Raw genomic sequence first — 13801 nt, 5'->3', positions numbered from 1 at the left:
CGTTCAGTCTCGGCTCCAGTAGGGTCCAATCAGCTGGCGAGGGAGAGGGCGAGACCGGCTGAGTACTGTGCGGCTCAGCCAGAGAAAGAAGTCGGTCAATCTCTCTCCCTCTCCTTTTCTCTCTCTCTCTCTCTCTCACACACACACACAGACACGCGCACACACGCGCGCGCGCGCGTACACACACACACACACACACACACACACTCACTCTCAAAACTCTGCCCGGCCACACCGCGGCTGCTCCAATCCCTGGAAAAGGCGAGCGAGCGCGCTCCGGCGCTGTGCCCCACGCAGCGCTAGTCCCGGCCCGCAGCGCCGCGCTTCGGACGAGTGTGCCCGAAAATAAAGAGGGGCGAAAGGGGAGAGGCAGATCCTGAAACACCCTGGCCACACACGCCGCGACTGAAGCTGACTCTCGGCGCGGGAGTGGAGACGGCGCCCGCAGCGCCCCGCGCCTTTGAGACCAGCGCAGCTGCCCGGCCGGAGCCCACCTGCCGGCCCGCGACCCCCCAGCGCAAAAAGCGGGGCTTGTCGCTGTCCTGCTCAGGCGGTGTCGGGGCTCCGGGCGCTCTCTCCGCAGCGAGTTTGGAGTCCAGCCCTCGGCTGGGTCCCCGGCCCCTCGCGCCTTCGGAGGGTGCCCCGCGCCGCCGGGACCGCGCGATGGCAGGGGCGCGCGGGCTGCTCTGCCTGTGGCTGGGCTGCTTCTGCGCCAGCCTGGCGCGGGGAGAGCGACCGAGGCTGCGCTTCCCGGAGCTCAGCAAGCCTGGGCCAGGCGACGGCTCAGCAGGTGGCGGCCCCGGCCCCGCGCTGCGGCCTCACGACAAGGTGTCAGAGCACATGCTGCGGCTCTATGACAGGTACAGCGGCGGCGGCGGCCGAGCCGAGGCGACGCGGACGCCGGGGTCTCCCGAGCGGAGCGCACGGCCCCTGCTCCCCCGACCCCTGCGCGAAGGCAACACGGTTCGCAGCTTCCGAGCCGGAGCAGCAGGTGAGTGTCGGAGCAGCACCGCTCTCTGCTGTCACTTCCCAGGTCTCTTCCGGGACCCCCGTCACCTGCCCTGGGCTTCGTCGTGCCACCTAGAGACCTGCCCTCACCGTCCGCAGCTGCCCTGCGCGCTCTCCTTCCTGTCACACCCCGCGCTTCGCCGGCGAGTTCAGCCCATGTTTAGTCTCAGTTGGGAAAAGGGAGAGAAGGGCTCCGAGCCGCGGAGGGGCTCGGCCGGAGGAGCTGCGTGGGAAGGTGCCGGGCAGCCCCCCATGCCCCGCGGAGCCCTGGTGGCTAGAGCACTTCTGGGGTGCTTATGTCGACGTTTCCTAAGGCGAAATCCCCTTGGGCTGGGCTTTAGCCATGTTTACCTAGAAGCAGATGTCATTCTATGCTAACCGAACGGCCCCGGAGGGAAGAGTCACACTTGAACTAGACGCCTTCTCTCGTCTTTTAGACAGCCGCTTCCCCAGCCCTTGCACCCCGCTTAACTCGCGTCCTCTGTGTTACTATAATTGAGACTTTTTACTTGATAGTCCCTTGGTGGCAAACATACAGGGCAAGCCAGGTGCTTGGGTGTTTTTATTATTTAAAACCCATCTGGGCAAATAGGGCTGTACCATCCACCCTGGGAGAAGTGGGTGTGGGGAGACGCCGCGGATGTAAACACCTTTGGAATCTGCCGATGAAATCTGCTCGGCCCGTTTTTCAACATACAGATCGCTGTGGACTGAAATTCATGGCTTAACACGATTTCTCCTGGCCCCTGTGGTGAAGGGAATGACTTATGCTAACAGCCTGCCTCTCCTGTGCTAACGGCTCGAGAGAAGGTTTCCTGGACCTTAACTCAGTTTCCATGCCTGGAGGATGCACCAGGCTCTTTTGTTCACTGCATTCAGGATAAAGGGAAACCTAACTGCAAAGCCTGTCTTCAGTGAACCGTTGAAAAATAGCCAAGAATCATCAGGGAAGGAGGCAATGCCTCATGAGCTATCAGGTCTGTCAAAGTCACTAAGAAGGAATCTCCCAAAGCTTTGATAGGTAGGACTCCTGGAAAAAAAAAAAAGGAAAACCAAAACATCCATCAAGGAAAGCCCTAGGTTGACACTGTAAATACACTCTAGAGCTCATAGGCATGATGACATTTACAATAAATGTGAATTATGCTTTCTAATGCAGAAGTCTTTAGCGAAAGCCTGAGCTGAACCAGATTTCACTTTCTTCTTCAAACCCTGAGCATGATCTGTAAGGACCTGGCCTCTGCCAAAGAAACAGAAACCTGCTCTGGGTTATCCACAGTACACCCGCCACTTGAGAAGGCTGTCCTGACAGCTGACCACACCACTGACTCGCTGTTTACTCTAGTGCAGGTCTGCTGGCAGAGCTCAATGAAGGAGCAGGTGGGAACAAGAACTGGAAGGAAGTTGGGTGGGCGAGGCAGGTGGATACATGACAATATTTGGATCACTCTTACCTTGACATTCATTTTCTTGGTAATATTCCTAGGGAGTAGCTGAGGCACCCAAGAAATGAATAGTATTTTTTTTTTTGTATCAAATTTCCTTTTTAGTATGAATCACAAGATTGGAGATGGAATGTGAGTTTGTTTCATTCACACACATTGCATAATTTTCATGTTTATTTTAGGCTGAGTGAACCTTGAGTGGGAGGTGAATAAAGATTTGAATAACTTAGACTATGCTTTTTGGCTTCAACTCATTTTGTGCATTATAATTTCAAAGTGTCCCTTATCAGCCTCACTGTAGCCTTACACCATCAAATGATAAACTCTGATACGGAGGCCAGAAGTTCCCTTGAAATGATGAATTGCAGCTTGGAGCATATATACAAGGCTGTGTGCCCTGATAAGAAAAGTAATCCCTTTAGCATCCTAGAAACTGTCTTAATGACTTATTCATCAAATGTGGACACTGGTTTTTGTGGAAGCTCAAATAACCTGTTACTTACTACATTGGAGACTCCTGGAGAGGTGGTTCGTGCTGGACCCCTTCCAAGAGTGTTTAGTTACTAACACACTCAAAGGCCCTTATTATAAAGCAGTTCTGACTCTAATAAGGCAAGACTCCAGGAAGGTGCTAAGGCTTTCATATGTGTCTCTCTCTTTTATCCATATCAACATTTCCATAACACCTTTTGTCTTGTGACATATGTAGTGATATAGGTGGAAAATGCTGTCTGCATTAATAAGTGAGATATGTTTTCTAGTCCATGGTATTTAGATTTCACAACAGATGGGTTTCTCTGTACCAACAACGGTTCCAGATTTTAATGGAAGGTCAGGTGGTATGCTTTTTATATGGAGTAGCTGCTGATCCTGCAGACTTTCCAAGTGCTTATTCAAGCTGAGTTATAGCCTTAGAGCCCCAGTTGCTACTTGGAACATACCTGATTAGAATTATTTATTGTTCTAAACCTAGAATATCTTTGGTTGAAATTTAGCTGCTGTGGTCTCCCTCTGATTACTTTCTACTTAAACCATTACTTGATGGTGGGTGGCATTCATCCTAAATACACTTTCTGCCAACCCCTTTCTCCTCCCTCAATGCTATGCAGCTGGTATGCCAAAACCGTGAAGTTGGGAACACTCATAAGTCTTTTTGTGATGTGTAAGGGTTTACATAAAGATAGGTTTTATCTTTCCTTTGTAAAGGTAATTTACAAAATTATTGATGACAGAGAAGTTCAGCTTAAAAAAACACACCATGATGAAGGAACACAAGAGGGGTATGAAATCAGCTTTTATTTTCATCTTAGTTTGGGTTGTCCTTGGCTATATAATAAAAGAAGAATAGTTTACATGAGGTTTGTTCCTGGCTTGATCTTTAAGAGACATACTTTGTGTTCATTGGTTTCTCATCATTCCCATGGTCACTTAATTTCATTTTCCTTCATCATAAATTTAACCTCTTTAGGAAAAGCAATTAAAGTACACATGTTCTTATTAGAAAACTGTCATTTTAATTTATGACAATTTATGACATAGAGCTACAAAAAATTTTATTTCAGTGGATATGGGTCATCTTTTTAAAAAATCACACAGACTTTATGGGTAAAAGAAATTAAAATTGAGGTAATTCAGACCCAAAAGTGTATTTTTTTTTTCTTCAGTGAGAAAAGGGAGAGTCTTTACTACTATGACCAAATATCTTTAAAAAAAGAAAATATCATTTGATGTGTTTCTGAAGTGCAAGGCTAAATATAAGGCTGTAGGAAAGACATAATTAAGGGCTGAATGACCATTCTAATAGGAGCCATTCCTGTGAAGTACATGGACCAGTGGGAACACAGTATTTTTAATAGGTATGATGCGAGGGGATATAATAACTTTATTAAAACATAGTTACCTTGAAATTCCTGGCACCTTGAAACTAGGCTTGAAATGAAAGAGTACTTAGATTATCTGGTGTTTTTATTCAAAAGACAATAGTACATCTGGAGGGAGGGGGTGTGCAGCTGCTCTGAACTACACATCACTTAGAATACATGATAGCCCTTAATGAAGTTTTTACTGTAATAGGCAAGACAGCTTTACAATCTCTGACATTTAAAAATCCGTAATTCCATGAATTCTTGATTGTCCATGCTAATGGAAAGGAGAAAGAGGATGGGTTACACAAAAAATAATTTAAATTTAGCTTTTAATATAATTAGACATCCTCAAATAGACCAAGAGACCATGAGGTTCAATGAAAAAAATTCCCTAAGCAGATAATTAATTCAAGGATATTTGCATATTAAAAGTATATGCATAATTATGACTATATTAAGAGGGTTACATACATTTTATCTAAGTAACAGAATTTTATAAGCACTTGATTGACCCAGTTCAGATTTTTCTAAAATAAAGTAGGGACATGAATGTCAAATGTGCTCTTAAGCATTTTGAAATGATATAGTTTTATATTTGGAAGAGACTTTAAAGAAAGCAAGTCCAACTCCTTCTGATATGGAAGAAGAAATGGGTATCATGATGGATTTGCCAGACCATTTTCAAACTCCCCTCAAAAACTATTATTTCTAATAATCTGATCTAATTTTCTAGGGGGATATTTTGTTGAAAGAGAGTCTTTGGAAAATGTTAACAGGTGTTACATAAAATTGGGTTCTTCGGTCAAATAAGTTTAGAAAAAATGATCAGTTTTCTTTCCTATGGGACCTTTCATAGTCTTTAAATGCTAGTAAATTCCCTGAAGACTGGATCACTTTCTCCTCAAGAGAGCATTTTAGAGAATTGTGGTTCTAAGATATCTAGTTAGGGAAACACTGGTTCAAAGCCTTTCGAATTTATTAAGAAAGAAGATACACAAAATTCAAGTGAAAACTGCCTCACTTTTATTGAGTACCTATCTCATCAAGTTTACTTATACTGTTACTCTGGACTGGGGTCCAATTTGCATTATAATATTTTCCTGCTTTTATGTTTTAAATTTCTGTGAATGTAATGTTTTAACACTCTGTCATTAAATTTTATTTTTTCCCATTTCTTTATAATTTTTTCTTCATTGTTTTCAATAGGATTGATATTTACTATTTTACTACTTGTATTATTCTTTTAAAAGAAAAGCTACTTTATTTGTGGAAAAATTTACTAGAGATCATGCACATCACTTTGTTAATGTTTTATAACCATTAATCCTTGATTAAAGACACATTTATTCAAAACACCAATCAAATTCCTTATATAACTCCCATTGTTTGTTGTATCTATTAAGTGTAATAAAATCATACCTACTCAAAAGGCCAAGTAAAAATTATTCATCAACTTTGCATATACTTTCTACTTACTTTTCAGGATTTTTTGCTGCAACAGCAGAACTTTTTTCCTCAAATATGGATGGTTACCCAATCTATTTCATTTATATATCCTAGTAATCTGTATCTTAATAACTTTATTTTGGTGGTAGGGGAAAGAAATTTGGCATCACAAAATAGTCTCAGCTTGAACTTTCCAATGTCACGTTTTAATTCAGAGTGAATTTTTAAGATTACATTATGAACCCATGAAAATAGAATTTTTTAATGAAAACAGTGACATAATATTAATCAGGTGACATGAGTATACAAGGATAGTATCTACTTGGACAATAGTAAATAATGGCAATGTAACTGAAAAGCCTTATATGTGGAATATACTTAAAAATTTATAAAACTTCTATTATGTAAAGCAGAATTTTGATTTTTCAATTACCTTAGGCTAAGAGTAATGAGATCTAAATGCTAATTGTGGCTGACCTGCTAATTAATAAAGCCATCTAATATTGCTAGGCCTAGTTTCTACAAATGGGTTAAGTCATACTTACTGTGCCATTCAGTTGGGATGGTGAAACTCAATTAAGGAAATGCATGTGAAAATGTATTTAAAAATTTAGAAGCCCTATATAAATGAAATATTCATTATATTTTGGGAGATTGTCTGTAGCTTCTTATGCAGCCTTAAATATGTTGATAATGTGCAATTGTTTGAAGCACCAGGGTGGTAATGTAAATAGAAAGAGGTGGCAGTCTTCTTATTAATATAATCTATGACATCCCAAACCTACATGCAAGAAGTTATTCTTTCTGTCTTGATTTTAGTGGCTGAATGGAGCAGGGCTGCACTTTTTAGGGGTGGGGGGCATTGTTGCACTTTTTTATAGTGATTTCTTGAAGTTAATTGTTCTAAAAGTATGGTCTCTAGATTAGCAGCATCAGGATCACCTGAGAACTTATTAGAATTCTCCAGCACACCCAAGACCACCTGATGAAATTTGGGAAGGTGGAGCACAGGAGTCTCTGTTTTAACAAGCGATCAAGATTATTCTGATGCATGTTTAAGACACACTGCTCTAAGCTCATTTCCTAGATTTTGTGTATCATACCATAGCCAGCATGTGAAATTTAAGATTGATTAACAGGTGAGTCCTGGTCCTTTTAGTGGGTCTTCCCATAAAAAGATAGTTCATGAATTTACATAGTGGTAAGCTTCTTTTACTTTGGAAGGTATATTACAGTATGTATAGCAGTTTTGGTCCTGGAGAAGGCTTCACAGTAAGTTTATCAAGACTTGACCTTTCACAGCTGCGGATAGTTTGGAGGCTAATCAAGTTGCTAGAGGGAGGATGGTGAGAGCTGGGGCCTGTAAGGAAGTCTCAGTCTCATATTCTGAGGACCTAGCATAGTTTGCTGCATATTAGGCACTCAATAAATGTTTCAGATGAGTTGAATTAGCTGTTGAAGGCACTAGATAAGAAGAGATAGTAGAAAAGCTATCAGATAGGCAAGAATCCTTTAAAAACAAATTTGCCATGAAAGAATTATTCATGAGGCATTTTACCATGCATATGTAGAATGGAAATACTATTCTATTTTATATACACTGTTCTAATAATACTGCTTTTCTGATGAACTGAAAGGAAACGCCACACTATACTTAGACCCAAGAAGGCCTTTTGCTGATTTGGGGAACTTGAAACTACTTGAAAGTTTATTCATTTTGGTGTTAAGTAGGAAACACTTTTGAATCAGATAAGTTTACACATTTGTCCATTCAAAAAGTTTAACAAATATTTTTTAGGATGTAAATGTTCCATTCTGTGCAAAGAATTAGGAATTCAAAGATTTATAGGACATGAGTCTGCCCTCTGAGAGCTCACAGTCTAGGAATGCCCTTGGGTGGAGGCTAGGAGCTGATAAACTGATTAATGAATATTTTGCTATTCTAGAAAAACATGTTATATCATCTTTGGCCATGTTTTACTTTGGACATAGAGAGTGATTATTTTGAGGTCCCATAAACCTCAGTCATTTGACTGGGACTCTCTAAGAAAAACCAAAATCTATGACTTGGTGTTCTATTTAGAAACACTCCATCTTGCCTTTGCCCCGAAGCTTAGGGTGGTAGAGAGAAACGGTAGTCTTGACTCAGTAACCTGCAGCAGATACTTTGTCAGTGACCACAGGTGAATATGCCCTGTCCTAGGCACCCCTGGCATTTCTAGCGGCTATACTTTGTTTAGAGAAAGAAGTGGGGAAAAACGTTGTTCTTAGTTACATATTTTCTGAATGACTAAAATGTTTTCCCTGCTTCCTGGGGATTTAGGTAATCATCAAGAATTCATTTAGTCTATTTGTTTTAAAATCAGACTTTACATAGAAAGCTTCCTATTGTATGTTCTAATTCCCTTTGAAAACATTCTGTGTGGGCCAGCACGAAGGTGAACTTCCACTTACCCCTATCTGGGCACTGACTCAGCTGCCCCTCAGGACGCGCTAAACTGTTGTGAGAGCATGGCTGGTCCTAGGTCACAGTTTCTTTGCTGAGACCTCGGTGTCATTCGCTGCAGGTGTCTTTGTTTTCAGATGAAAACAAATTAATCTTCTGTCTTTATTTAGCAGTCAAACTCCTAACAAATCCATATAGGAAATAGAAGACTCGGGTTCCTCTTCAAAATCAATTGCTAGCTAACTGGCTAATGTCTATAGTCCTTCATTTTTGTTTTTCTGAGTAGGCTAGACTAAATCTGTTTATTCATGAAATAAGCATTTACTAAGCACAGCTTAAGAGTTAAGCCCCTATGTGAGGGGCTGAAGAGTCTGGTGTTAATTAATACAGGGCCCTTCTTTAAGGAGTTTATGGTCTTAGGAAGGAACAACAATATGATGAAGATGGTAAGAGAGGCAGGCTGTCAACCAAAGAACTGGGTTGTCCTGACAAGCTTGCTTCAACAGGCAGTGCCTGTGCTTTGCCTTCCAAGACAAATTTGGAATTCAAGGAGGGCAAGGGTGGTTGAAGGCATTTCAGGGAGGAGCAGGCAGCAGGTGCAAAGTCCTAGCAGGTGTTCGAAGGGGAATATGGCCTGTTCAGAAACTCACCTGATTTCTAAATCCCTTTTTCAATTCACAGATTTTATGACTCTGCCTAATACAAAATAATATTATAATGCCAATAGAAAATCCTAAATAGATTGCCGTAGATGTATCCCCAGTGAGGAAAATACAAGCTAATGTCAGTGCCAGCAAACAGTGAGAAAACAGTGCCACCTATTGGTAGTTATATTTTGGCATCAAAACTGTTTCTTTGGGAAGAGCTGGAAATCAAGCCTGTTAAAGTTCTTTGTAAGGACTCTGTGAGGCTATCTAGTTCACCGCTCATACCCTCCATACCATAAAGAGATCTTCCTGTAATAGTCTTGAATTATTATCAGCTATCTTTTGTTTGCTCAGGCCCACAGAAGGGACTCAATGTTAGGCTAGACACTTAAAAAGTCATGATTTATATTGGCCTGGATTTTTCCTCCATTCTACTATCACCTTTGTATCTCAGTCTCATCTTTGAGACTGGAAAGGGAAAGCCCTTCAAGTATTTTCAAGCAATTCTCATGTCATTGGCAAACCTTCTCCCCTCCTCCAGTCCTTATATTTTCTTTTTTTTTTTTTTTAAACTCAAACTTGTACAAAAGTTTCCAGACTCTTCAACCTCTTGGTTACTTTCCTAGTTGCTCTCCTCTCTAATAAACTAGTTACAATGAAAGCAACCAGAATTAAGCATGCGATGTTAGATATTATTGGATTGGTGAGGTATACAGTTAACCTTTCCTAGTACCTGAAGACTATAAATAGCCTAAAAATGTATAAGCTATTGTTTTGTAACCTGTTAAAACCCATTTATTTATATTATTATTATGTCCCTTTGTTTTTATTAATCAGAAATTACACATCTCGTTTCAGATTCAATAATTCCAAGTGAATATGTATCAATATATTTCAGAGGAATAGAAAAAGTGAACATTAAAGCATTTCTACTTCACTGTTTGAATATAGAAGTCTATGTCCACACTTAAATCTTTGCTACGACTCATTAAGAAGGGAGAAGAGCCTAGTAAAATGCCCACTTACTGTGTATGGAAAGATACTCATTTGAAAAGTTAAATTAATTTGAAATCTAAAAAATAAAATGAGACAAATTGAATAGATAGTATCACATATTTCTACTTGCAGGGAGGTATTATCTCACTCTCATTGGTTCTCCATACTCATTTGCTCAAATATCTGCAACTATCATGTTACTGTTTTTGTCTATTGTAAATACTCAGTAAGTTTTTGTTGGGTTGTTTTGAGAAGAAGAACATTGACTTGCACAGAACTTAAGTGCTTTAAGATCAGAGAAAGCAAAGGAACATGTGGGTTAGAAAAATCAAGGAATGTTTCGTGGAATGGTTGTAATTTCAAGCTCATTGTTTACAAAAGTTGGGAGGAGGGAATCTGGAACCAGCAGAGACAGTAGCCCCTATTCTGGGTGAAAATGGGGGAGCAAAGGCCTCAAGTGCTGGGCAAATGACACCTTCTATGAGGAGCTGTTAATTGACCATTCCTTTTCTGAACACAGGCAGTTTAACCATCTGCTGGGACTTCAAGTAACTAGGTTAATTTAGAATATTTTTATAAGTTCCTATTCAAAACACTGGAAATAATTGCTTATACAAAAGTTCCCAGATATCCAGCATTGCATGCTGTGAGAATGTGTTCCTCCCACTCACTGCCCAACACTCCCTTTTCCAAAAACTTCACCCTCAAAAGTCTGGTTCAGAGGTTACCTCCTCCCTCAGTGTCCCTCTTCTCCCTAATGGGCAAAGTTAATTGCTGCCTCCTCTGTGCTCCAAGAGCATAGGTAACACCTTTGACAGCAAGTAGCATTGTCATGGCATAGCTGTCTGCATTTTGCTCACTAATTTTCTTCCCGCCGCAGTGTGAATAGCAACTGCCATTTGTGCAGCTCTGACACCCATCCCAGGTCCAGCACCTAGTAATAAAAAATTTACATTTGAGCCTGTCCTGTGGTGGTACAGTGGATAAAGCGTCAACCTGGAAATGCTGAGGTCGCGGGTTTGAAACCCTGGGCTTGCCTGGTCAAGGCACATATGGGAGTTGATGCTTCCAGCTCCTCCCCCCCTTCTCTCCTCTCTATCTCTCCCTCTCTTCTCTAAAAAATGAATAAATAAAAATTAAAAAAAAAAAAATTTACATTTGATAAATAAACCATTGGTTTTGCTTTGGTTCCTGTTCTTTGTTAGTTGTAGTGGATGTTTATGTGTAATACACAAATAATACTAAGCTAGTATGTAATTGCTATGCCATAAAGCACTATTGATAAATTGCCCATTTAACTCCATTTTAGAGCAGTTTGTTGGTCTTAGATTTGTAATTGCAGATGGAACCAATTAGGTATAACTGGAGGAAAAATTAGAGGAAAAAATAAAAAGGAATCACCAAAATTATCTTTATCTAGCATATCCTTGATAAGGAAAGCATGTTGCATTTATAAATGAATTGTTTGCCCAATTGTTGGTCAAATAAGTTTGTAAAATTTGATTTTTATGTTTGCTTGCTAATAGATTGCATTGGGGGTGGGCAGCCCCAGGTATATGTGCAAATTACATACCTGCTTGAGAAGGGCCATTGTTTTGCTAATGTTTGCTGGAGCAGAGATATTCGTGCCAGAAAGTTTTGAAAAGAGAGAGAGAGAGAGAGCCATGTTTGCAGAGTGAGAGCAGAGAGCATGCAGAGTGCTGAAGAAGAAGCCCGTTTGTGCAGAGAGGAGCAGAGATATTCGTGCCAGAAAGTTTTGAAAAGAGAGAGAGAGAGAGAGAGCCATGTTTGCAGAGTGAGAGCAGAGAGCATGCAGAGTGCTGAAGAAGAAGCCCGTTTGTGCAGAGAGAAGGTGTGCAGATGGGGGACCAGAGTTGAGGGGCTTTTGCGAGCTCCGCTGAGACTGGTGGGGCCTTTGATTCTAGGAGGATCTGGAGAAGATTCTCCTGGCTGTGGAATTGGATATTGTCAGGGCTTTGCCAGCTCTGAATGAATGAAGAGGGAAGTGTTTTCCCTGTGTGTTTGCTTGTCAGCCAGTGCGAGACTTTAATAAAGGAATGGCCCACCATTTGTTTGCTCCACTTATTTTCTTTACCATCTTCCCGAATCCAGTGCGAACCTGCATGTGAATGGCCATGATGGCAGTGGCCTCTGGCCATACACCAATGTACTTTTTCTTTTGCATATTCATGGTGAACAAAATCCCAATTCTTCACTGCATTTTGGGGGGAAATGCCTTTTTTTTCTTTACTTTTGGATGATATGACTACTAAAATTGGTGGTTACTGTAGATCACCACTGTCCAGTGGAAACTTAATGTAAGCCACAAATGTAAGCCACATCTGTCAGTTTTAAATTTTAGTGGCCGCATTTAAAAACATGAAAAGCAACAGGTGCAATTAATTTTAATAACATATTTAAACTGTTCTGCACACAATTCTGAAGAGGAAAGGGTTCCCCACACAGATGAGCAGGGTGTTTGAGTGTTCCACTCAATTCTGACGCTGTATACCTGGAGACTGCATCAGGTTCCACAGGCTCTGTCCCACAGGACCCTCCTCTGCTTCAAAGGCTAATTGCAGGCCCAGGTTGTTACCTATTCTCTGGCTACATATCCGAGACTCCTCTGCCCCCTTCTCTCCAAATATTCACATGTTCACTCATCTAGAAGCTCTTCCAATCCCACTTTTGGGTGTTTTTTTTTTTTTTTTTTTAATGGAGACTTCATTATATAGGGATGATTGATGAAATCATCAAGCATTGGTGATAACTTCAACCTCCAGGCCCTTTATCCTCCCCAGAGAGGTGTGTGTGGTGGTGGTGGTGCGGGCTGAAGTTCCAGCTCTCTAACAATTGGGTTGGTTCCCAGTCCAACCAGCTCCCATCCTTACCTAATCAACTAAAGTCACCTCGTTAACATAACAAGAGACACCTTTATGGTTCTCAACATGTAGGAAATTTCAAGGGTTTTAGGAACTCTGTGCCATAAGAGAGAGGAAGACCAAATATAAATTTATTATAAATCACACAATCACATTTAACTCAGTATATCCAGATATTATCATTTCAACATGATCAATACAAAATAGATTAATGTGATATTTTACCTTTAACTTTGTACTATGTCTTAGTTTGGTTTCCAGGGTGTTTTACACTTATAGAACATCTCAGTTTGAACTTTAGTAGCTAATCACTATGATACTGGACAGTGCAGTTCTGGTTAGCTAACATTCATTGAATTTTTTCTACATGCTATGTGCTTTACCTGCATTCTTCCAATTACTTCTCACAACTCTGCAGTTGATACTACTGGGCTCAATTTACAAGCGAGCAAATGGAGACCTACAGAGCTTAGGTTATTTGCATGAGGACAGCTATTGGGTGTGGTAGAGCTAGGACTGGGTCATAGGGATGTAACTTCAAAATAATACTCTGCATTAAAATGAAAGCCCTCAGAAAAGGCCATGTGGCAGGTTTCTGAGATGTTTATGGGAAGATATTCAAGATTAGACACAGGGGTGGAGGCCGGTGAATACCAGGTCACAAGGTGTCTAGAAACATGTTTAAAAAAAGGAAGCATTTTGAAGCAAAATGTGGGGGAAAGGATCGCAATATATTTACTCATTAAGACACTACCATTTGTGCCTCTCTTGGTTCATCTGTTCCCTGCCCAGATGTTTGGTAACCGTAACCATTTAATTGCCACATTCTTAGACTGACTTCTCTCCCTCCACCTTAAATGTCATCCATCTACTACATGAAATTTGGGTAAAACTATATGCTACTGCCATGGCTGGTCTGCTCAGTGGTAATGCGTTGGCTCTGCCTGTGGATGGCCTGGGCCGATTCCTGGTCAGGGCACACAGAAGAAGCACCCATCTGCTTCTCTGTCCCTCCCTTTCTTGTTTCTCTCTCTCTCTCTCTTCCCCTCCCCTCCTATAACCATGA

The 13801-nt window shown here is 41.3% G+C and overlaps 1 protein-coding gene across 1 annotated transcript in view; it reads left to right on the top strand.

The window, feature by feature from the left end:
- The first annotated feature begins 315 nt into the window (after positions 1-315).
- The window catches only part of BMP3 (bone morphogenetic protein 3), a 30048-nt gene continuing 16562 nt past the window's right edge, over positions 316-13801 (top strand). Inside the window, exon 1 of the mRNA XM_066280354.1 lies at positions 316-991. Within this exon, the coding sequence (XP_066136451.1) occupies positions 664-991 (328 nt within the window). The 5' untranslated portion in view covers positions 316-663. The remainder of the gene's footprint in view (positions 992-13801) is intronic.

The sequence above is a fragment of the Saccopteryx bilineata genome, chromosome 5 (assembly GCF_036850765.1).
Source record: "Saccopteryx bilineata isolate mSacBil1 chromosome 5, mSacBil1_pri_phased_curated, whole genome shotgun sequence".
Lineage (NCBI taxonomy): Eukaryota > Metazoa > Chordata > Mammalia > Chiroptera > Emballonuridae > Saccopteryx > Saccopteryx bilineata.
The sequence above is the reverse complement of the archived record's forward strand: the minus strand, read 5'-3'. Positions and strand labels throughout refer to the sequence as shown.